Genomic DNA, 21,910 nt, shown 5'->3' with positions numbered 1-21,910 from the left:
TATAAATTGAAAAGTGATTTTGTCATACTTAACAGGAATCCTAAAAGGCATTTATACCCTTTGACCCAGGAATTTTACTCTTAGAAACTTATTCAAAGGAAAGTCAGAGAAACAATATAGGGGAGAAGATATTCTTTGATGCATTATTTATGATAGTGAAATAAATGGAAGGAACCTAACAATAGAGAAAAAAGGATTAACAAATTATGATATAGCAACACAATAGAATGTACAGTATGTACAGTAGTAATTAGAAAGACTGGGTGGAAACATGAAAATGTTTATGACTTAAGTTTAGATGAAAGGAATAAAATACATAATGGTTTGTAGGCTATGAAAGTAAAGGGGTAAACACACACACACACACACACACACACACACAAACACACACACATGGTGATAGATATTTTTTTAAAAACCACCACAAAGTTGAGCCAAGGGGTGGATGGTGAAGGGCACGCAGGTAAGTCTAGCTGCTTCAGCTCCTCTTTGCCCACAGATGTGGATGAGTGTGAACGAGAGGATAATGCAGGTTGTGTGCACGACTGTGTCAACATCCCTGGCAATTACCGATGCACCTGCTATGATGGATTCCACCTGGCACATGATGGACACAACTGTCTGGGTGAGCAAGGGACAGGAGATGTGGGTGGGAGGCAGCCTCGCGGGGAAGAAGGTGTTTTTAGCATTTTCCATTTCCCAGGCAAGGAGACTGTATTCCCACAAAATAGAGAATGGGGTCAGCCTTCTCTTTGAGACTGTGCACTGAGGATGAGATAAGCCTGTTGCTGAATGAAAAACATCTAAGAAGATGCTGCCGGAAAGTGCTCCCAGGGCAAGGGCCAGGAGATGACAGTAGTGGGGTTAGATACGGGTGGAGTATGGTGGGAAGAGGATTTGGCTCCAGACAGATCCTGGCTCTGCCACTTACTAGCCTTCGGGCCTTGGGCAAAGTGACTAATCTCTGAGAATCTCAGCTCCTCATCTCTAAAATGGGGATGGTAATATTACATTCAAAGGGCTTCTGGGTGAATTATCATGAAAAGACATGTGTAAAGAGCTCTGTACAATCCTTAGCACATAGTGGATGCTCAATAAACAAGAAGAATGTCTTCGATGATGATGATGCTATTGCTGCTGCTGCTGCTGCTTCCCTATGCCCTGGGGAGCCTCTGACTGTAAAGGCTGGTTTTCTCCCAGCTCTTCCTGCAATCTCCAGGCTCACCCTCTCCTCTCTTCTGAGGCCTTTATCTGACCTGACCTCCTTTGTCTCAGGAACTGGATCAGCGAGACAAGAATCTCTAGGGAACTAAACTCAACTTTGGTATCTATCATTTAGAAAATTTGGGGGACCTTATCAGATTCTTCCCCAAGTAGAAAAACTGAAGACCATAGCAGAAAGGGATTTGAGGTGTGAACCCTGGGCATTGTTCCCCAAATTCTTTCTCTCGTGCCAAAACAGATACAGGATACTGGAAGAATAGAAGAACAGGAAAGGAAGAGAAGCAAGAGAAATGAAGCTCAGAAAAGCAGGCTAGGCTGCTTCCCCACTCCCACCTGACTAAACAGATGAATTATCTGAGGTCCCATTGGCCTAGGAGAGCCTCCTTACTACAGGGTAGCCTCTAAATCTAGTCACATTCCATCCTCGGACCAAGCTTATAAGCTTTCACTCCCAACCCAGGCTTCTCAACCCCGATCCTCGCTGGGCCCTTACCCTCAGCCCCGGCCACCTCACTTACCACTGTAGCTACCAAAGAAGGACCTCATTTCTTGTCTGCCTAGTCACCTGTGAGGGCCTCTTTGGGAACACCTTCAGAAAGAGAAATTGTGACACTTGGACCAGGACAGTGAGTTACCTACAGGACTGTGAATATTAGCTTCTGAGTTCTTTGGTCACCTTTGACCTCCCTAGGCCCTCAACTCTCATTAAGTCTTGTTTCCTTATAAAACCAACTTGAAGGATAAGAAAACAAGTAGGTATGGAAGGGGTCAGAGATTGCAAAGGTCTATCTAGCCCTAACCCTAAGGTTAGAATTCAAAATCTCAACCCTATCTTTGGCTTTTAGGCGAACCCCGAGTAAGTCGTCCATGCCTTCAGTGGGCCTGGAATTAGAAGAATTAGAAGAAAGAACTTGGCTAGAGTAGCAAAGTCACAAGGTTGGAATAGAAGGGAACAAAGACGGGTGGACTGTGGGATGGGGCAAGAGCGGGAATACGGGGACGTCAGGAGTGTGACAACAGAGGGGTAGGGACAAGAACAAGGCAAAGGAAAGTATAGCGCCTGGGCTTTCCTAACAGGTGCCTCTCCCAGGCAGGAGCCTGCTGGATTCGGAGCCCTTGGCCCTTGGCCCTTGGCCAGAAGGAGAAAGGTCAGGGTTTCAGGGCTCAGCAGAGAGGATGGGAAGAGGCGGGCAGATGAAGTGCTCAGGAACCCAGATTCTAGTTGCTCCATGTGGGGACCAATCTCCCTCATGCTTCCTGGGCCAAGGAAAACTGAGAAGGGCTATGGACTTGAGAGGGCAGTAAGTAGCATATAGATGGAGTCAAGGCATTAAAGTGGGAGCCCAAGGATGAGCTTGGCTCTGGGACCTGGGGGTGGTGGTTTTGGGTGGTGATGAGGGTGTGACCTGGCAGCTCTCACCCCCACCCCTCCCCGCCAAGATACCAGACTTTGTTTTGTTAAACCAAAATAGGAGAAAGGCTAGGGAATATGGCAGCAAGCCCAGGCATGGAGGGAGGGGAGGAAGGACAGGGCCGTGGCCTGTCCACAGAAATGGTCCCTGCCCCGCAAGGAGTTGAGCCTTCCTGCCTTCGTCCACTCTGCCCCTCTGACCTCCGCACCATGGCCATAACTCTCCCTGCACAAGGAGTCATTTCCCAGGTTCTCTGATTCCCTGGCTGCTCATCACAACCAGCTGCCCCCAGTTCCTCTCCCAGTCTAATCTCTGTTCTTGCTCTGTCTTCTTTCCTGATCACCTCTGCCCTCAGACCCAATGTGAACAGGTTAGGGAAAGGGGGGCCAGTCTTCACCTAAGCGAGCCATGTTCAAACGGCCCCTCCCCACTGCTTAGCTCCACAGCTCTGCCCTCTTAGGGTGGCCTCTTCATAGCAGTGGAACAGGAGCTCATCAGTGGGTGAGCTCTGCTTGGCCTAAGGCTGGGTGTTGGGTTGGAGAGGTGGGGGAAGTGTGTGTTCTAGATTCTTAAGTTTGCTCCCAGCCCTTGGTGCTGAAGTCTCAGGGCACAACCTGGACCCTGGCCCGCACCCCCGGCCTCAGCATCCACTGTCCTGTACAGATGTGGACGAGTGTGCCGAGGGCAATGGTGGCTGTCAGCAGAGCTGTGTCAACATGATGGGCAGCTACGAGTGCCACTGCCGGGAAGGCTTCTTCCTTAGCGACAACCAGCACACCTGCATCCAGCGGCCAGAAGGTCAGCCCATGACCTGGGAGGGCCCAGCCCTGCGCTCCCAGGCTCCTCCCTCCATCTGCTCAGAAGCTTTTCCCTCAGTACCCCCTCGGTCTCACTCTCAGTTCTCAACCCCACTAACTCCTTCTCTTGTCCCTCCACCTAGTCACATCCTAAGGGCTCCATGGACAGACAGTCTGTCTTAGAGCAAAATCTGGGTAAATTCATTTGAGGTTAGAGTCAGTGTGGGATTGGGGCTACTATGGGGCATCCTCTGTGTCCAGATCTGAGGTGGACATATTAATTAACTGTAAAGGACTGAGCTCTGAGCTGCTGTTATCTGAGAGAGCCTCCCTGATGCCTTATTCCTTGGATTGGATTGGGAGGGTCAGGCAAAAATAGTGGAGTATATGTTCTCTGTTTCTGTGGCTCTCTCCCCCAGACTGTGACATTTCTGAGGGCAGGGACTATGTCCAATTCATCTTTGTATCCCCAGAACCTAATATACTGCCCTGCATGTAGTGGGAGCTTAATAAATATTCTTTGAATAAAATCATATAGTTATTATCTGTACTAATTACTCCCCACTCACATTATGTTATCTTCCCAGTTTGGCTCTAAGCTCTTTGAGGAATGAGATCATGTCTCATATTTTATCTCATGTATACGTCCTTCCTAAATCCACCCAGAACCTAACACAGCACTGGGCATCTATTAGATACTAGCTTTTGGTTGTTTGAGGGGGAGGGTGATCATGCAAGTTTTGGGGGGACAGGGTATCGATACCTATATATCATTCAGAACAACTCTGAGCTCTGCTCATTAGCACCCAGCTCTGTGAGCAGGACAGGGAGCCTGTGAGGGGAAGAGTCTGTCTCTCTGTATGGCAGCCTCGGTGGAATTCTCCCGATTTCCTAGGCACCATATACCCGCTCTAGTTCCTCTTCCTCTAGGCGTCCAGAAGTACGGAGCAGTCACTCCCTACCTCTTCCCTTTTAGAAGGAATGAACTGCATGAACAAGAACCATGGCTGTGCTCACATTTGCCGGGAGACACCCAAAGGGGGGATTGCCTGTGAATGCCGCCCTGGCTTCGAGCTCACCAAGAACCAACGGGATTGTAAATGTGAGATACTTGGGATGGCAGTGGGAGACATGGGGAGACAGGGAGACAAAGGGAGGGGTGTGGGGCCTCAACGGTAAGAGGTGGGAGGAAAAGGGAGCATGGGAGAGGCAACCAGATAAAAGGGCCAGTAACTGTGTTACGGAGAACTGTGGTACCCAGGGAGAAGCAAGCTGACAGGCCTCCTGCCCTCTCTGCACAGTGACGTGCAACTATGGTAACGGTGGCTGCCAGCACACATGCGATGACACAGAGCAGGGCCCCCGGTGCGGCTGCCATGTCAAGTTTGTGCTCCATACCGACGGGAAGACATGCATCGGTGGGTGAGGCCAGGGGAGAACTCAGTCCAACTGTGAGTGGGGATGGGGCAGGGGCCCTTGGGAACCAAGGCAGCGGGGTGCACGTGGAGCCCAGGTGCTGGGCACAAAATGATTGGTGACTGAGTTGAAGATTCAAACAATGCAAGGTCTAGTGCGGGACAACTCTGAGGGATTGACACGCTCACCTGACCCTCTTCTCCTTTCCCACCTGTTGGTTCCACTGCCTCACCGCCCGGAGCCTCGCCAACCTCTTTATCCAGGACAAAGTGCTGCCAAACTGGGAATAATTAATTAGCAGTGGTTCTTGTTGACCAAGGCTATGGCTGATGGAGGGGAGGAGGTCTGGGGCAGTGCAGGGTTGAGCCTGACCGGAGGCCCTGGCTGGTGGGTGCGGTGAGATGGGAGCTGTCATGGCGGGCTGTCCCCACCTGGAACTGAGGGTGGGACAGAGCGCTCTTTCCCGGAACAGCCAGCCCTGAACTGACAAATGGGGTTTCCTGACTCCAGGTATCTTTTTCCTCTTTATCCTTTCTCTCCTCACTCTCCTCCTACAAACCCCTCTTCCACTCCCCTCACCTCAGCCCCCCATTTCCTTCTCTCTCCTTCACATCCCAGAGGTACTGCCTCTCAGCTCTGCCTGTGGCCCTCTCACTTCCTCACCAGCTCCAACCTTCCATCCCTCTTGCCCTGATTTGCGGCCTTAACACCTGGATCCCTTTCCCTGACTTGCTAAGCCTTACCTCACATATCTTCAGGTCCCATAGATGGGTTTAACTTCTTAAATGTAATTCCTAATTCCCTAAGCCTTTAGGTCTTTCATGAAGGCCAATTACTACATGTTCACAGAGTACTGAAAAAGATGATGGGATGAGTGTCTCCTTGGAGAAGTGGGAAATAAAAGAGTTTGGGCAGGGGGAAAGGCTGTGCCTTGAGCCAGGCACGGGGTGAGCTTGTTCTGTGGGCACAGTACTTATGGATGGCCATTCACCTCGTGGGCTACAACATGCTGGGGGTGGGGAGGTGTGAACACCTGCAGTTACTCTGCATCTATCAGAGACATGACATTCAGCTTAAGAACCAGACTCTCCTCCATCTCACTCCAGAGACCTATTCCATCTCTGCAGACAGCACCGTCTTTCCCCCAGACACAAGAACAGGGGAACAGATGATGCTCTTAAAGCTCTCCCTCAGGTACCTGCTCCAGAGACTCGTGCACACAGTTCTGAAGTTCTCTAATTAAAACCTTACCTGCTACGTGTTTCCCTCTGAACTAACTCTTCAAAGAGCTTGGAACATTTTTAGGTCTTCACGTTGCCTTCTCTAGGCTGATTGTTCCAGCTCCTTTAATTTTTCCATCATAAATCTAATTCTGCTTTCCAACCTCCTACCATCCCCTAGACACACTCACACATCCCCAGAGTCTCCCAAAAGAAATTGCACGCAGTCCCCAAGGAAAAGCTGCATGTATCAGAACAGAGCTCGGGGCCTGTAGTTGTGCGCAGGTCCCACTCAGGTTCCTTTCTATTCAGATGGTCCTGGGCATGGCTGCTTTTGAAAATACCCCTTAAGCTTGAGCTCTTCCCTAATGCAAGACCCATTCTGCCTTCTAGGCCTCAGCTAAGTGAGGTAGGAGAGAGCAAATGAGGCTGTTCTAAGGTTCACAGCCATGTTCTTTCCGACTTCCCTCTTCTCCAAGAGAACTTATTTTACCTTGCCCTGCACCTCATTCTTCTCCTCAGCCCTGGTAGGAGGATATTTCATTGTTTGGGGCCATCAAGACATTCAGATTTGGTAGGGAGATTGAGGGCAGTATAGTTTAGCAGAAAGGGTGGGTGGGCAGCTTACAAGATTTTGAGGTTAGATTCCAGCTCTGCCTTTGGCATGCTGTGTGGTACTGGGCCCATGACTGCCCTTCTCTGAGACTCAGTTTCTCATCAGTCATTTGGTGGGAGCCCAGCTTCTTTGAGGATTCCAGGCAGGACAAGGCTGGGGAGTGAAGTTTTGGAGTCACAGGGCTAGTCACATGGGACTAGTGGTTTGGGCCTGCAGGGTTGGAGGGGGGCGTGGCCTGGGGGCACAATGGGCCACAGTGGCTCCTGCCCAGCATCTAAACAGCTTTTTTACAATGTCAAACAGGGGAAAGGCGGCTAGAGCAGCACATCCCCCCTCAGGCCGTTTCTAATGGTAAATATGTCTGCTCTCTCCGCTTGCTCTCACTGGCTTGCTAGGGGAAGGGCTAACCCGCTGGGGCTCCCACTAACCGCATGCCCACTGGACCCAGTCTGTCTGGGCTCCAGCCTGCCAGCAGGGCTCCCCTGGCAGCCTGGGTACTGGACCCACTGAGTGTCTCCTGAGTCCCCAAGAGCTGGCCCAGGAGCCTTCGTGTTGGTTTTGTCTTTGTTTGATCCTGTCACCCTCCTTCTCTCCTTTCCTGCTCCTTCCTTCCACCTTCTCCCTCACCCACCTTCTAACAACCATCTGCCTCCCTCCCTTTCTCTGCCTTATACACAGCTGAAGACCCAGCCAGCTCCACTTACCCATTGTGTCCACTGTGCTACCTGAGATAGGGGCAGGCTAGGATTTAGAAGTCATCCTCTCCTTGGGGCTTCTTACCCACATTAGCGCACAGTCCCAGCATCACTCACCAGCCTCTTCCATCATAATAGAGCATGACATGTGAGTTCAGACAGACCTGAGTCTGAATTCTGGCTCTGCCACCTTCTAACTGTATGATTTTAAACAAGCTACTTTCCTTTCTGATCCTCTGTTTATCTTCTGTAAAATAGGGAGGATGAGTCCTCCCTTAGGGTTGTTGTGATGATTGAGATAGTGCATATAGAGCATCTATTAAGCTCTTGGTGCAGAGTAAGTTGTAATTTTAATACTGTGACCTGAAAAGCAAAGGTTGAAGCCATGCCATCCTGCTGCCCCAACCCTGCCCTAGAGAACACTATCCTATAGGGGCGGGCAGCTATGCCTAGCTTTCTGTCAACCTGGGATGGACATTGTGCCAGCTCTGCTGCTTCCCATCCTGGATCCCTCAGAATCTACCTGGACTTGGCACATGATCTCTGTTCCCCTCTCCCTGCTCCAGGGCTTGGGGGACCTCTTCTTGTGCTAAGAACATTCTTGGAGGGATGGCTGGGTTCAGAGCCTTAACTCAAGGTTCCCTCCCACGTTCCTTCCATGATCTTGAGGAACCTCAGGAGAGACTAAAGTGGGAGTTGCACATAGGAGATCACACTGTGGCTGCTCCCAAACCTGGGCATTTGAGGGACCAGGGCATGACCAGGGACTGACAGGAAGAGCTGGCCTTCTTCTGGTGCCTTTGCCTTGGCGGTCTCCTGGGTGAGACCAGAGTTTTAGGAGTCAAAAGATTCAAGATGATAGTAGTCTCTGATGCCTTTCTCATCAGTTCTCCTGATTCTAAGGACCACTCACCTCTCTTCTCTAGTGGAGGTCAGGGTCTTGAGATTTTGTCTAATGAGAGAATTCTAGGTCCCCCAGAGGATGGCCTTCACCTCCTCACAGTCCCTGTGTTAGGGCCTTGCACTATTTGAGCTGATGGTTTTTCCCTTGGCTCACCTGACACTCCTGGGCTGCAATTTAAACCTGTTTTTCTCCTACTCTGAATTCAGAAAATAGGGAGAGTGACCTATCCATACTTCCCCTACTCTAACCTCTCAGTGACAGGAAAATTTACCAGTCAAGGGGAGGGGGGCAACAGAAGACCCTCAGCTCTGAGGTTCTCTCCTTCACCTGTCTTCTTATACCTTTCCTTCTCTGATTCTTCTTGCGCCCCCTCCTTTAACCTCCCCTAAACCAGTCTTCGGATTAGGAAAGTTACAACAGAACAGCCAGCTTACCTCCATCTGGTACTAAAAGGAGGGCTCAGAAGGAGCTGGAGGTGGCCTGGAAGGGGCTAGGAAATGACCGAGTAGGTGCTGTCTCCTCTGAGGATGACCAGTCAGTAATGGAACTAGGGTCTTTCTTAAGACAGCTGGGCAAGGAGGAAGAATTGATGGTCATCCCTCAAATGTCTTAGGAATCACCAGGCTCACTCCTCCCAAGAATGTCCCACCATGACCCACTCCCCCCCCACCTCCCCCACCAAATAGATAGTCAGTAGACAGAGGAAGAAACTCTTGTCTGTCCCTTCTTGTTCCCTGGCAGCGATTAGCTCCCATCCCTCCTTGCGCCCTCCCCTCTCCACCTCCTCCACCCCCTCAGCACATTCTTGCCTGACAGCTCTGGCTTGTACCTGCCTCACTGCTGTCCACCTTGTTTCAATCAAGTAGGGGGGCAGGGAAGTGGACTGCTTGGCTGCACTCGTGAGGGGATGGGGGCTGGGAGCCTCTGCTTGATGCTCCTAAAGCACAGGGAGGCAGCTGAGGCCTTCCCTTTGGGCCTCTATGCTCTCCATTATCTTAGAGTTTGGGAGTCCTCCAGCCCCATAACTGGTTGCCATCTCCTGCCTCCCTCCTAAACAGAGACCTGTGCTGTCAACAACGGGGGCTGTGACAGTAAGTGCCACGATGCAGCAACGGGTGTCCACTGCAGCTGCCCTGTGGGCTTCATGCTGCAGCCAGACAGGAAGACCTGCAAAGGTAAGGGCGTTCAGAGGACAGGAGTGTAGGGGTAAGGGGCTGAGGTTGGGATCTAAGATGACACCTAATGTGGGACCACGCCTCCTCAACCCCATGGAGGCTACCCTGATTTTAAAGAACTGTGGATGTAACTAAGACTTGTCTTCTGTCTGCCTTTCCCATCTCAGTTCAAGGGGCACAAAAATCTAACCAGTTCCTTAGTGTTCCCTGCACTATCTTGTTTTCTCTATTCTCATTCCTATCCTCTATGGGTCCCCAATCCTCTTTGTTAATGAACGTGCCATTTACATTTGTCCCTGGGTCTAGGATATTTGAGCCCTGTGTGTACTCAGAGTCACAAGTGTGTTCCATAACCTTCTTAACCCACATTCCCAAGACCTTCCCTGTGAAAAGACTATAATGGTCAGAGGGAGAATAGGGTAGCAGTTGAAAGCACTGATGCTGGAGTCTGGCTACTTAAGTTTAGATCCCAGCCCCACTTCTTATTGGCTCTGTGATACAGGGCAAGTTATTTAGTGTCTCTGTGTCTCAGTTTCACAATAATTGTACTTGTCAAATGCTGTAAGGGTTAAATGAGTTATACATAAAGTACTTAGAACAGTATCAAATGATAAAACACTTTGTGTTAGCTATTATAATTTCCCACATTGTCCAACCTATTTACCTTCCTTTAATTAGCCAGGTCTAGGGGAAAGGTGAGGGGGGCGGAAGGGGCCGGGGCGGGGGAGGAGAGTAGCCATACCGAAAATAATGATTCATCAGGTCTGTGTTCCCTGGTCACAAGGAGTAGGGACTGGTAGGAGGTCTGGACTCATTCTTTGTGTCTTTTGGCCCAACAGCTGGCAGAGAGGATGGGGGAGGGCTGGGGCAGCAGGTCAGACAGCCAGAGTTGAGAGGTTTCCTGCTGGGAAGGACTGTTGACAGGTATGCTAAGAGTGAAGTGTAAGGCTGCCCTCCCTGGCCCTTCCCCCAAGTAGGGGTGAGTAGCCTGGGCCCTGTCTGCCACCAGCTTGGAGAACTTGACCTCAGGAAGGAAGCTGCTCACCCTACCCCCCTTCTCTTCCTAGTGCTGAAAGCTGCCTCAGGCCTGAGTTTCTCCAGACCTCTCCCAGTCCAGCCCCCTGCCTGGCCCATACCCCTCCCCCATCAGCTACCCAGCCTCACTGGCTCTTTGGAGGTCCTCCCCGCCTGGCCTGTCTCCCAGCTTCTCCTCTCTGAAGGGCTGCCCCTTTGAATCTCGACCTCTCTGTGCTGCCTCCTCATCTGCCCTCCTGGGCTGTGACAGGCAGAGATGTCGCAGAAAGGGATAAACCCTATCCACCAGCCTTTTGGAGAAGGGCCATAAACAGCAGAATGAAGGGCATGGACTAGCCCTGCAGGTCAAATGCCCACCACTTTGTGCTCCAGGCAACTCTCTGAGGGCCTCGCTCTGGTTCCCATGTCCCCCTTCTAAGAGGACTCAGTCTGAGGAAAGGTGTTCTAATGGCACAGATCCCCTGAACAGGGAGGAAACAGAGATGAGAGAGTGAAAATCAGAGGGGCAGGCTCAGGACTCTCTTTGATTTTCCATCTCTGTGAGGGAGGGATCTTTTATCCTTATTTGTCCTCAGCCTTCAGTACTACCTTTGATTTTCTCTTTGTCCTGCTTTCCCAGACATAGATGAGTGCCGCTTGAACAATGGAGGTTGTGACCACATTTGCCGCAACACAGTGGGCAGCTTTGAATGCAGCTGCAAGAAGGGCTATAAGCTTCTCATCAATGAGAGGAATTGCCAGGGTGAGCAGAATTGAGCTAAGGGGAAAGCCTTGGAAAGGTTCTTGGGGTAGGAGAGCTTCAAGGAGGCCAGAGTCTGAGAAACTCAGTAGACACTGTGGAGAGTTTCCTTAAGCAGTGCTGCGCTGCGAGTTAGTAAATGTATGCCTCCTTGGTGGCCCAGTATTACGACTGGGGCACATAACTTGGCAAGGATTGAGGGCTGGATTTTACCCCAATTCATATCCTTGGCAGGGTCTGACCTGCCTAAGTGGCCCTGATCCCTAGGCATCAGATCTTGCAGTTCTTGATTCCAAGGACTCCAAGTGGAGGGAGCACAGGGGATGGGTAGGCATTGCTGAATTGCTAGGGCTGGGCCATGAGTAAGGACTTTCAATTTAAGGGGGAGAGCCAAGGCCCCTCACTTGGGCCCTTCACCTGAGCAAGGGGTCCCAGGTCAAGTCTCTCAAAACAGATTCAATGGCTTAAATTCTTGCTCTTCCAGATATAGATGAGTGTTCCTTTGATCGAACCTGTGACCACATATGTGTCAACACGCCGGGAAGCTTCCAGTGCCTCTGCCATCATGGCTACCTGCTGTATGGTGTCACTCACTGTGGGGGTAAGCCAGCAATTTGGCCCCTCTCACCTCCTCACCCTTCAACTGAACAAGCCTTGTGGCTATGGGCAATCCCCAGGTACACGTGCCATGTCTGCATCCATCGTGATGAAATGGGAGGAATTAAGACAACTGGGAATCAGGTATCAGGGAACAGCAGCCTGCCTCCAAAGTTTTTATCTGCCATCCCCATCACTGTTCTTTGACTCCCGTCCTTAGTTCCCAAATTACAGCCCTACTCACAAGTAGGAGTGGAAGGCTTTAAAAAGCTCATCAGCTTGGCCCCTTCTCGATCATCCTTTTGACTGTGGACAGAGATAAGTGAAGGAAGTCTGAGGTTTGAGCTCTTCTCAAGCCAGTAGTCATCTTGAACCAAAGGTCCTTACTGTCCGCTCCCTGGCTACTTCTCCCCGCCCCCCCCCCCCGCCCCCCCAACCCCATGTTTATCTCTGTCTCCCTACTCCTTCTTCTAGATGTGGATGAGTGCAGCATCAATCGGGGAGGTTGCCGCTTTGGCTGCATCAACACTCCTGGCAGCTACCAGTGTACCTGCCCAGCAGGCCAGGGCCGGCTGCACTGGAATGGCAAGGATTGCACAGGTGGGCAGCACCCTCTGCTGGCCATAGATGGCACTGCGGTTTCATGAAGGCGGGCAGGGGGTGAGTGGAGAGGGGGTAGTGAGGAGTTCCATGTTGAGGAAAGTATGAGGTAGTAAAGGGTGGAGAAATTAGCCATTTGAGTTAGAGATATGAAGTTTTCAGTAAATAATCCCTTCATTCCTGTCCCTTTGTCAGATTCCATGTACAATTATTCTGCATGTAGCTAATTCTCTTCCTCCAAATTACCCAGTTCGGGGAGATGGGGAGAGAGGAAGGCCCTCTCTTCCTCAGGCTTTTCTCCCCTCCCTAGAGCCGGTAAAGTGTCAGGGCAGTCCTGGTGCCTCGAAAGCCATGCTCAACTGCAACCGGTCTGGCAAGAAGGACACCTGTTCCCTGACCTGCCCCTCCAGGGCCCGGTTTTTGCCAGGTACAGAGAAGAAGTTGCTGGAGGGCTGGTGGGGAGGAAATATGGCTGTTCAGGCAGCTCATCTGCTCCCCTTAGAATCTTTCAACTAGTGGGAGTTGTGGGGTCAGGTCAGAGCTGTGACAGCCTCTTTTTCTCAGAGTCTGAAAATGGCTTCACGGTGAGCTGTGGCACCCCCAGCCCCAGGGCCACTCCAGCCAGAGCTGGTCACACCGGGAACAGCACAAACTCCAACCACTGCCATGGTGAGCACCAGCCCAGAGGCCTGTTTCCACCCTATTCTCTTGCTTATTGACCCCTTTTCCTCTTCTTCATTAACTACCCTGGCCTTTTTTCTGGATTCCTTTCTTTGTTCTGTAATTCTCCAGCCCTGCTACCATCTCTCTGCCCCTAACATCTGATTTCCTTGGCTTTCCTAATCCCTCTCCTCCAGCCAAGCCCTTAGCTTATCACCCAGCTTCTCAACACCCTCCACAGCAACCTTACCCTCATGGGGCCCCCAGGCTGTGCTGAGTTTCTACCATCCCTCTAGAGGCTGCAGTGCTGTCGGTTAAACAGCGGGCCTCCTTCAAGATCAAGGACGCCAAATGCCGTTTGCACCTGCGAAACAAAGGCAAAATGGAGGAGGCCAGCAGAATCCTGGGGCCAGGTCTGGACTGGGGACCACACTCCAATGGGCTATCTGGCCACCAAACCCTTCCCATCTCTCAGCTCTTCTGCTTAGCGAGATCTCCAAAAACCCACTGGCACCCTGAACTCTGTAAAGAGCAAGGGCAAAAGCAGTTGTAGGCATAGGCTCAAGGAAGTCCTAGGATATTACTCACACCAACTAATTAGTATCCTAGACTAGAAGAGAATTGAGATAGTTGCAGTCAAGAGATCTAGTGAGGTCTGTCTGGCTTGGGGTGGAAAAGTGAGAGCTGGGAGTGAGAACTCTCTCTGTCCCCAAGGGATGCCCCTGGGGTTAACAAGGCCTCTCCCCCAGGTGGTGCCCCCTGCTCTGACTGCCAGGTCACTTTCATCCACCTCAAATGTGACTCCTCTCGGAAGGGCAAGGGCCGGCGGGCCCGGACCCCTCCAGGCAAAGAAGTCACTCGGCTCACCCTGGAACTGGAGGCAGAGGTCAGAGCCGAAGAAACCACAGGTGGGACTGGGGGCACTGTTGGAAGGAGGGTGGAAAGGGGAGGGCAGAGGTAGGGAAACAACAGGTCTCAATAGCAAAGGGACAGGTGGAGCCTGTACTAAGGGCAGACCCTGCCTAATGCCAAACCCAAGAGCCAGTCCCTCTTACCTTAGCTCCGATCTTTGCTCCCTTGTCCTCCTGTTCACACTTTCTTTCTCTTCCTTCCATGACCCATACCACCATCCACCACCAGCTGGCTGTGGGCTACCCTGTCTCCGACAGCGGATGGAACGGCGGCTGAAAGGGTCCCTGAAGATGCTTAGAAAGTCCATTAACCAGGACCGCTTCCTCCTGCGCCTGGCAGGCCTTGATTATGAGCTGGCCCACAAACCGGGCCCAGTAGCTGGGGAGCGAGCCGAGCTGGTGGAGGCCTGTAGACCTGGGCAGCACCGCACTGGGGCCAAGTGTGGTAAGGGAGCTTGCGGGGATACAGGGGATCATGGGAGTGGGGAAGGCCCACCTAGGGCCTGACATAGAGCAGAACACTTTATGGCCTCAGTTGCATCTCTTAAATTGTGAGGCAGCCAAGACCCTCCTGTCCAACATCCTCCCCTCCCTAGTCCCAGACTGAAATCTAGAAGGACAACAGGTAGGACCAACAACCCTCCTGCACATGGCTTTGGTTCCTAACTCTTTCAAGCAGGATTCTGTTTCCAGACAAAGTGATTCTCCTTGAATCTGGGGGAGTGGGGAGTCCTAGGCCTGGGTGGTGGGAAATAGGGGGGGTGGGTGGCTAGCGCGGCCGACTCTCCCTCAGTCAGCTGCCCGCAGGGAACGTATTACCACGGCCAGACGGAGCAGTGTGTGCCATGCCCAGCGGGCACCTTCCAGGAGAGAGAAGGGCAACTCTCCTGCGACCTTTGCCCTGGGAGTGATGCCCACGGGCCTCTTGGAGCCACCAACGTCACCACATGTGCAGGTGCCAGGGGAACAAATAATAGAGTGGGGTAGGGTGGGCACTGGGACGCCCATGGGCATGGGATTTCCCAAGGGCAGGCCCAGGCTCCAGGCCACTCGCCTAGTCAACATCCTGTTTTGTGCCTCTGTCCCCTGAGACTGGGTGACCCCAAAGGGATGATCAGGTCCATCCCCATCAGAGTTGGGCCCTTGGTTCATTGCAGGTCAGTGCTCACCTGGCCAACACTCTGTAGATGGGTTCAAGCCCTGCCAGCTATGTCCACGTGGCACCTACCAACCTGAAGCAGGACGGACTCTGTGCTTCCCGTGTGGTGGGGGCCTCACCACCAAACATGAGGGGGCCATCTCCTTCCAAGACTGTGACACCAAAGGTGAGTGGGCTACTCACCCCACTAGGGGACTCCCCTACCCAAACTACTTCCCCAAAACTCTCCAGATCCAAGTTTGTTACCCGCCCCATCTTCCCCAAACCAGGAAAGGTCCAGCTGCCTGACCGACCACACCATCCTGCTCATAGGACCCATCCTGACCCTCCGTAAGCCACAAGCCTGGGAATTGGGGAACAAATAGCAGTCTCAGTTACCACTCTGCTTTGGCGAGCTAGTGGCACATTCCCTTCAATACTGCAAATGAGTTTCTGTATAAGTCTGGCACTATGCTCAGTTCCTGAAAGAAAAGGATTGCCAACCGCTCTATCAAGTTTGTTTTACCCTGGGCTTAAATTCTGGCTTGACTAGGAAAAGTTGGAACTCTGGAAGGAACTTTGGTGTCTTCAGTCTCCTGATTCTCCAGAACGAATGTGTCCTGCCCATCCCATGCCCCAGAACTCCCAGTTGCCTACCATCTAAACTCCTCCTTTCCCCCTTGCCTGCAGTCCAGTGCTCTCCGGGGCACTACTACAATACCAGTATCCATCGCTGCATTCGCTGTGCCATGGGATCCTATCAGCCTGACTTCCGTCAGAACTTCTGCACCCGCTGTCCAGGAAACACAAGCACTGACTTCGATGGCTCTACCAGTGTAGCCCAGTGCAAGAGTAAGTGGCAGACCAGGCGGTGGAAAAGGGGTTAGAGATGGCTGAGAGCAATGGGTCTGGGAAGAAGTGGATTGGGGCAGTAAACTGACAGGGAGCAGGGCTGAGGAGTAGATGGGCAGGAAAATCCTACCCTCCATTTCTCCCCAACCCACTCAACCTCAAGACCAGTTGCTGGGCTAGGCCCTATAGCACCCTCTCCCTGGAGACAGGTGATGGAGAGGCAAAGACAGGTGAGGTGAGATGAAAAGGTACTAAAAGAGCAGGAAGGAAGGTAGACCCAGAACTTGGAGAATAATGAACTAGGAAGGTGGCTACCTACATGTGTCTGATTTCCACTTCAGAACTCTTCAATTTCCCTGACCCATTTCCCCACTGACTTCCCTTTTCTTTCTTGCTCTGTCCACCGGCGCTTGGCTACAGATCGTCAGTGTGGTGGGGAGCTGGGTGAGTTCACTGGCTATATTGAGTCCCCCAACTACCCAGGCAACTATCCAGCTGGTGTGGAGTGCGTCTGGAACATCAACCCCCCACCCAAGCGCAAGATCCTTATCGTGGTACCCGAGATCTTCCTGCCATCTGAGGACGAGTGTGGGGACGTCCTCGTCATGAGAAAGAACTGTGGGTGGCTGCAGAGCTGGGCCAGGGAAGGGTAGTTCAAATCTGGTTGGGAGGGAGAGAGAGAAGATTGGTACAAGAAGAAGTTGGGCAGTGACCAGAGAGGGCCTGGGAGGAAAGAAGCTAACAAAGGAAATCAGCAGTGAATGCTACATGTCCAAAGGACAGCAGAGTTAAGAAAGCCAGCAGAGTTAAGAAAGCCAGCAGTGGGACTAGAACTCCAGTAGTGTTACATGGGTCACTTTCCTATTCTAGCATGTTTGCCATCCCATTCATTTAAATGGCAAATTTCTTACACTATGTGAGTGCCTGGATGTCAAAGAGGAGTTGTGGAACGAGCCCAGGGCAGTGGGAGACAATATGTACATCTTGTGGGGTGAGGGAGGTGCATGCACAGGGGAGAGCCTCTGTCAGCATGGTTCCTTTTCCCAAGCCCTGCTGTGCTCCTGATCTGCTGCTTGCCTTCCCAGCCTCCCCATCCTCCATTACCACCTACGAGACCTGCCAGACCTATGAGCGCCCCATCGCCTTCACAGCCCGCTCCAGGAAGCTCTGGATCAACTTCAAGACAAGCGAGGCCAACAGTGCCCGTGGCTTCCAGATCCCCTATGTTACTTATGATGGTAAGCATTGGCAGCAGAGCCAGGGAGGTGGGTGAGAAAGGGCAGGCTCATGGGCTTTGGGAGGCAGCAAGGGGAGCAGGAAGAGTTCCAACCCCTAAACCCCTCTCCTTGGTTGACTTTGCAGAGGACTATGAGCAGCTGGTAGAAGACATTGTGCGAGATGGCCGGCTCTATGCATCTGAAAACCACCAGGAGATTTTAAAGGCAAGTGAATATAAACAATATGAATGTGTAACATCGTGCAGGGAATATGCTAAGTGCTTACATGAATATTCTCATTTGATACACACAACAGCTCTATGCAGTAGCTACTTTCCTCATTCCCAGTATACAGATGAGAAACCTGAGGCACAGAGAATTACAGAACTTGCCCAGTGGTAAAACTGGGATTTGAGCCTAAATTCGTCTGATTGTAGTATCACGCACTCCTTGGGAGAAGAGAAAAAGATGAGATGAAATGTCTCCTACCTCTTCCGTCAAAAAACATAGGGAAAATGAGGTATAGAAAGGTGCTTTTGCATAAGTCCCCTCCTTCTTACTCCCTCCTCAGCTCCCACAGAAAAGCAGATTAGCACAGCATTTCTCAGTTAATTCAGTACAGTCCTCTTTTAAAGGAAAGGAAATGTTCCCAATATTAAAGAATGGACTAGACACCTGGGTCCATGAATCCCAGTTTGAGAAAATCACTGAAGAAACTATGGTCCTAGTCCTAGTATTATCCTTCACAAATTATTAATGCAAAAAATTTATCTGATTAATGATGTTTGTATTATCATCAAAATAAGAGACGTGATGACAAAAATCTCCTAGAACTTGCAGACTGCAAAGGATATAATTTCAGCAATGCTTTTCAAACATTTTTTTAAAGCACCTGTACTCTTATTATAAATGTGCTGTGGAACTGTTTTGATTAAGTGGAGATGAAAGGCTGGAAGCCCTACCTCTTATTTTAAAAATCCGCTGATGCAATGGAAAGAACACTAGCCTAGAAGCCAGAAGGTCTGATGTACACTGGATGACCTAGTAGGTCCTCCACATATGTTGCTATTGCAGCAGGGTGATCAGTAAAGGCCTCTGAGCGGAAGAGACCTGAATGAGATAAAGGACCATGCATTAAACAATCAAGAGAAGAGTGTTCCAAGCTAAGAAGCATGGGAGCGGTGTAGCATGTTCACCTTGAAAAGCCCATTGTGGCTCAGCAGAGTAAGGAAGAGTCGAGGGGGATGAAAGATACAGAGGTCACAGATCACATTCCGCTTATGGGCTATGCAAGGCACTCACCTTTACTCAGTGAAAAGAACCAGAGAAGTGTTTTCAATGGAAAAGGACATGATCTAATTAAAAACCAAAAAAGTCACTCTGGCTGTTGTGGGTAGAAGCAGAAGGTAAGCAGAAGCATGGAGACCAATTAGGAGGCTATTGCAATAGTCCAAGCGAGAGATGATGGTGGCTTGGACAGGTAGTAGCTATGGAGACACTGAGAAATGGTCAGACCCTGGATTTATTTTAAAGGTAGAATCAAAAGGATTTGCTGTGGTTGTGAGTAAAAGATAGGAGTCAAGGATGATTTCAAGGACTGGGACCTAGGCAATGGCAGGATGGGGCTGCCATTGACTGAGTTATAGAATTCTAAAGGAGGAACAGATGGTAGGGTGGGAATCCAGAGTTCACCTCTGGGTATATCTATTAAACATCAAGAGAGGCTGCTACTGAGTTGAAGCTGGGTTCCTCTTTCCCACCCTTGATGCTGAGGCTGACATTGCCACCTGCCATCCTCTGCAGGACAAGAAGCTCATCAAGGCCTTCTTTGAGGTACTGGCCCATCCCCAGAACTACTTCAAGTACACAGAGAAGCACAAAGAGATGCTGCCAAAATCCTTCATCAAGCTGCTCCGCTCCAAAGTTTCCAGTTTCCTGAGGCCCTACAAATAGTACCTCTAGGCCCAAGACCCAGGTTTTGAAGACCCCAGACTCCTTAGCCCTCAGAGCCGGCAGCCCTTACCCTCATACAAGGAATTCTCTCCTCTCTTTGGAGAAAAAAAATATCCTGTACAGACCACAAACTCTCCCTTTCTGTCTCTCTAGCTTCCTTTCTTTGTATCTCTCTGCCTCTCTCTCACTCTCTTTCCTTCTCTCCTGTTTTCTCTTTTCCTACATGCTCCCTGGAAAAGCCATTCAGTGCTGGCTCTATTCCCCCAAGCGGTGAAGAAACGGTACCTCCATCCCCTCCCCAACCACACTACCCATTTTACCAGCTCACATCCCTTACTCCATTAGCTTGGAAGGGTGCTAGAGACCTACCGAAAGAAGTGGGTCTAGTGGGGAATGGGGAGAGAGAAGAGGGGTTTCTCCCATTATAGGGTTGTGCCTTGCCAGTCAGGAGCCCAAATGTTCCCTGGCTGTGCCCCCCAGGTGATTCTAAAAGCCCAGGGTTCTGCCAAAGAAGCCTTTGACTTGGAGGCTTAATGCCAGCACTAGTCCTCTGGGACACGTGGTTTGAGCCCTGAACTGCCCACAGAGACAGCTTCTCTGTCTATACAGCTCCTTTCCTTCCCCCACATATGTATGTGCCTGGGGTCCAGTCCATGAGGGCTTACAAAAGGCCCACACCACTGGGCTAGTGGACACCACTGAATGAGGAAGAGCAGCAGGCATTGCCATGTTGAATGCACCATTGTCACTCCCAGAGAAAGAATATAGCTCTGCAGGACAGAAACCAGGTTTTAAAGCATCACCAAGAAAAAGGGCGGGGAGTTGGGGAAGGAAAAAATGTATCATCTAAATGACTACGGAACAATTGGAAGCCAGCCTCAAACACTAATTCCTTTTCTTACTTGTTTTCCCTGGCCCAGCCATCCCCTCACCCCTACCCAAGTGCTCCCTGGGGGAGCCCACTCCCTTTACTAAGTGTTGTCCTTAAAGAATCATGGCTGCTGAGTGGAAGCCGACCTGGGCCTTGCCCCAGAATTCTTTCCCTTGTAGCCACAGATGGCTTGTGGGCTCCACCAAAGAGGACTCTGCTCTGTAGCCAGCCCAGAGCCACCTACCTCTGGTCCCAGGCTGTGGGCAGCAAGAGGAATGTGTGTGCACTTGGCAAGACTTCTGCCCACCCTGTCCACATCTAATAAGTGCAATCGTTTTGAGTCTTTCTATGTTGTCTAGAGGGAAGGGTTTTTGTTTTCTGGTTTTGTTATTTTGTTGTTGTTGTTTTTCTCCTCTATTAGAACAACCCTATTTATAGTTGCCCAAGAGAGAAGAGTATATGTTTGGAATGGAAGAAAAAAAGGTTTTGAAATCTCATGAACCTGGAGTGCTGGAGCATCTGATTTATCTCTACTATCTGTCTCAACTCTCCGACCAGTGGCCATCCAGACCTCTAGAGCCCTCAGCTTGGGTAACCCAGGACTGTGGCTCAGAGGCACCAGATGTGTAAGACCATAATTCTGGGGACTATATGAAGCAGGAAGGAGAGGGACCTGTGTTTGATAAACCAATCCTGTTATCCCTGTGCCTCTCAATGGATTTGGTATGGACCTCCTGATTGTAGAGGCCAATGGAATTGGTCAGTGATTCTCCACTCCAAGTAGAGAAAAGCTCCATCTTTTCCCTGTCTTCATCCTGTTTTCCCCTGGTAAACACATGGAAGAGGATCAGGACAAACCCCCTGGGGATGGGCTGACTCAAGGCCTTAAGGCCAGAGAGATGGCTGGGGGAGCCAAGAATAGGACAGTTACCTAGACCTGAAGTTGTTTGCCTGACCTTGGCCATTCTGCCTATCCCTACCTGTTTGCTGTTCCCTCTCGGAGTTGACTTCAAGCCTAGCTTCCTCACGTACTGTTTTTCAAAAGGAAGAAGAATCAAGTCCATGCCCGAGCCCAGATCCTGCACACACTGCACCCTCAGACTACTGCTGCCTGTAAAATTATTTTCTATTTGCTCCTTTTAGTTCCCCTAAAGCTATAGTCTTTTTTAATCAAAGGCTACCAACTGACTCCTAGTGTTTATTTCTAAGTAACTGTCCCAGGTTATTGTTCTCCAAAGAGCCTCAACTCTAAATAAAGGAGTCTGACATCCCCCCAGTCAGTAGCATTCACCAGCCAAAACAGCCTTAGGTAGTAGGGAGCCAATGTCACAGCTAGATCCCCTGACATCCATTAGTCATGGCCCTTAGGTGTGGAATACTTGGCTGCCTTTGTCTCTCTGGGTCAAAGAGGGCGCTTCTATAAAGATCCAAAATGGCTGCTTTCTAGCAGGGAAGTGGTCATTTAATAGGAACATTCATACTTCCCACGAAATGCCAGGAAAACTGCTTTAATCAACTTTGACCATCCTGATTCTCCACCAGAAGCTAGGATAACTTTCTGATTCCTCTCTACCATTTCACATTTCTCTTAGAAAGCTAGTCAGAGTGCTTCTCAATTTATGCCTTCAGGGTCTGGCTTCTCCTTGCTATCTTCTTTTCCTGTCACCACATACATACAAACACATTTCCTCCAATCATTTATTCCATTTTCTGGGACCTGCAAATGATTTCCAGAGTATGGAAAGTTTAGACCACTAGGCTTCTTAACTGATGTCAAGACAGTTCTTGGTGAGCTGGTGAAGACCTGCTAATGTCCACCAAGTTCAATTTGGGTTGTCCAAGAAGGGGGTTAAGAACTCAGGCAAAGCTGCTGCTGAA

General features: G+C 50.6%; 1 protein-coding gene across 4 annotated transcripts in view; it reads left to right on the top strand.

Moving 5' to 3' along the window:
* Nucleotides 1-21,207, top strand: part of SCUBE3 (signal peptide, CUB domain and EGF like domain containing 3) — a 34,706-nt gene extending 13,499 nt beyond the window's left edge. For 2 of the 4 annotated variants that reach the window (XM_015585929.2, XM_025043704.1), the window contains exons 3-23: nt 500-625; nt 3,300-3,434; nt 4,410-4,535; nt 4,735-4,851; nt 6,989-7,036; nt 9,343-9,459; nt 11,114-11,236; nt 11,718-11,834; nt 12,305-12,430; nt 12,741-12,857; nt 12,995-13,099; nt 13,387-13,503; nt 13,840-13,998; nt 14,231-14,446; nt 14,795-14,956; nt 15,159-15,326; nt 15,830-15,991; nt 16,412-16,609; nt 17,077-17,229; nt 17,354-17,433; nt 19,012-21,207. In XM_015585929.2, coding sequence (XP_015441415.1) covers nt 3,353-3,434; nt 4,410-4,535; nt 4,735-4,851; nt 6,989-7,036; nt 9,343-9,459; nt 11,114-11,236; nt 11,718-11,834; nt 12,305-12,430; nt 12,741-12,857; nt 12,995-13,099; nt 13,387-13,503; nt 13,840-13,998; nt 14,231-14,446; nt 14,795-14,956; nt 15,159-15,326; nt 15,830-15,991; nt 16,412-16,609; nt 17,077-17,229; nt 17,354-17,433; nt 19,012-19,161 — 2,643 coding nt within the window. In that variant the 5' untranslated portion in view covers nt 500-625; nt 3,300-3,352 and the 3' untranslated portion in view covers nt 19,162-21,207. Of the gene's footprint in view, nt 1-499; nt 626-3,299; nt 3,435-4,409; nt 4,536-4,734; nt 4,852-6,988; nt 7,037-9,342; nt 9,460-11,113; nt 11,237-11,717; nt 11,835-12,304; nt 12,431-12,740; nt 12,858-12,994; nt 13,100-13,386; nt 13,504-13,839; nt 13,999-14,230; nt 14,447-14,794; nt 14,957-15,158; nt 15,327-15,829; nt 15,992-16,411; nt 16,610-17,076; nt 17,230-17,353; nt 17,434-19,011 lie in introns of those variants that run through there. The other 2 variants (XM_015585928.2, XM_006907341.3) reach the window with 2 other exon arrangements.
* The last annotated feature ends 703 nt before the right edge of the window (nt 21,208-21,910 follow it).

Source organism: Pteropus alecto, unplaced genomic scaffold (genome assembly GCF_000325575.1).
Source record: "Pteropus alecto unplaced genomic scaffold, ASM32557v1 scaffold202, whole genome shotgun sequence".
In the NCBI taxonomy this organism is placed as follows: Eukaryota; Metazoa; Chordata; class Mammalia; order Chiroptera; family Pteropodidae; genus Pteropus; species Pteropus alecto.
This window is presented reverse-complemented; position numbering and strand designations above follow the sequence as displayed.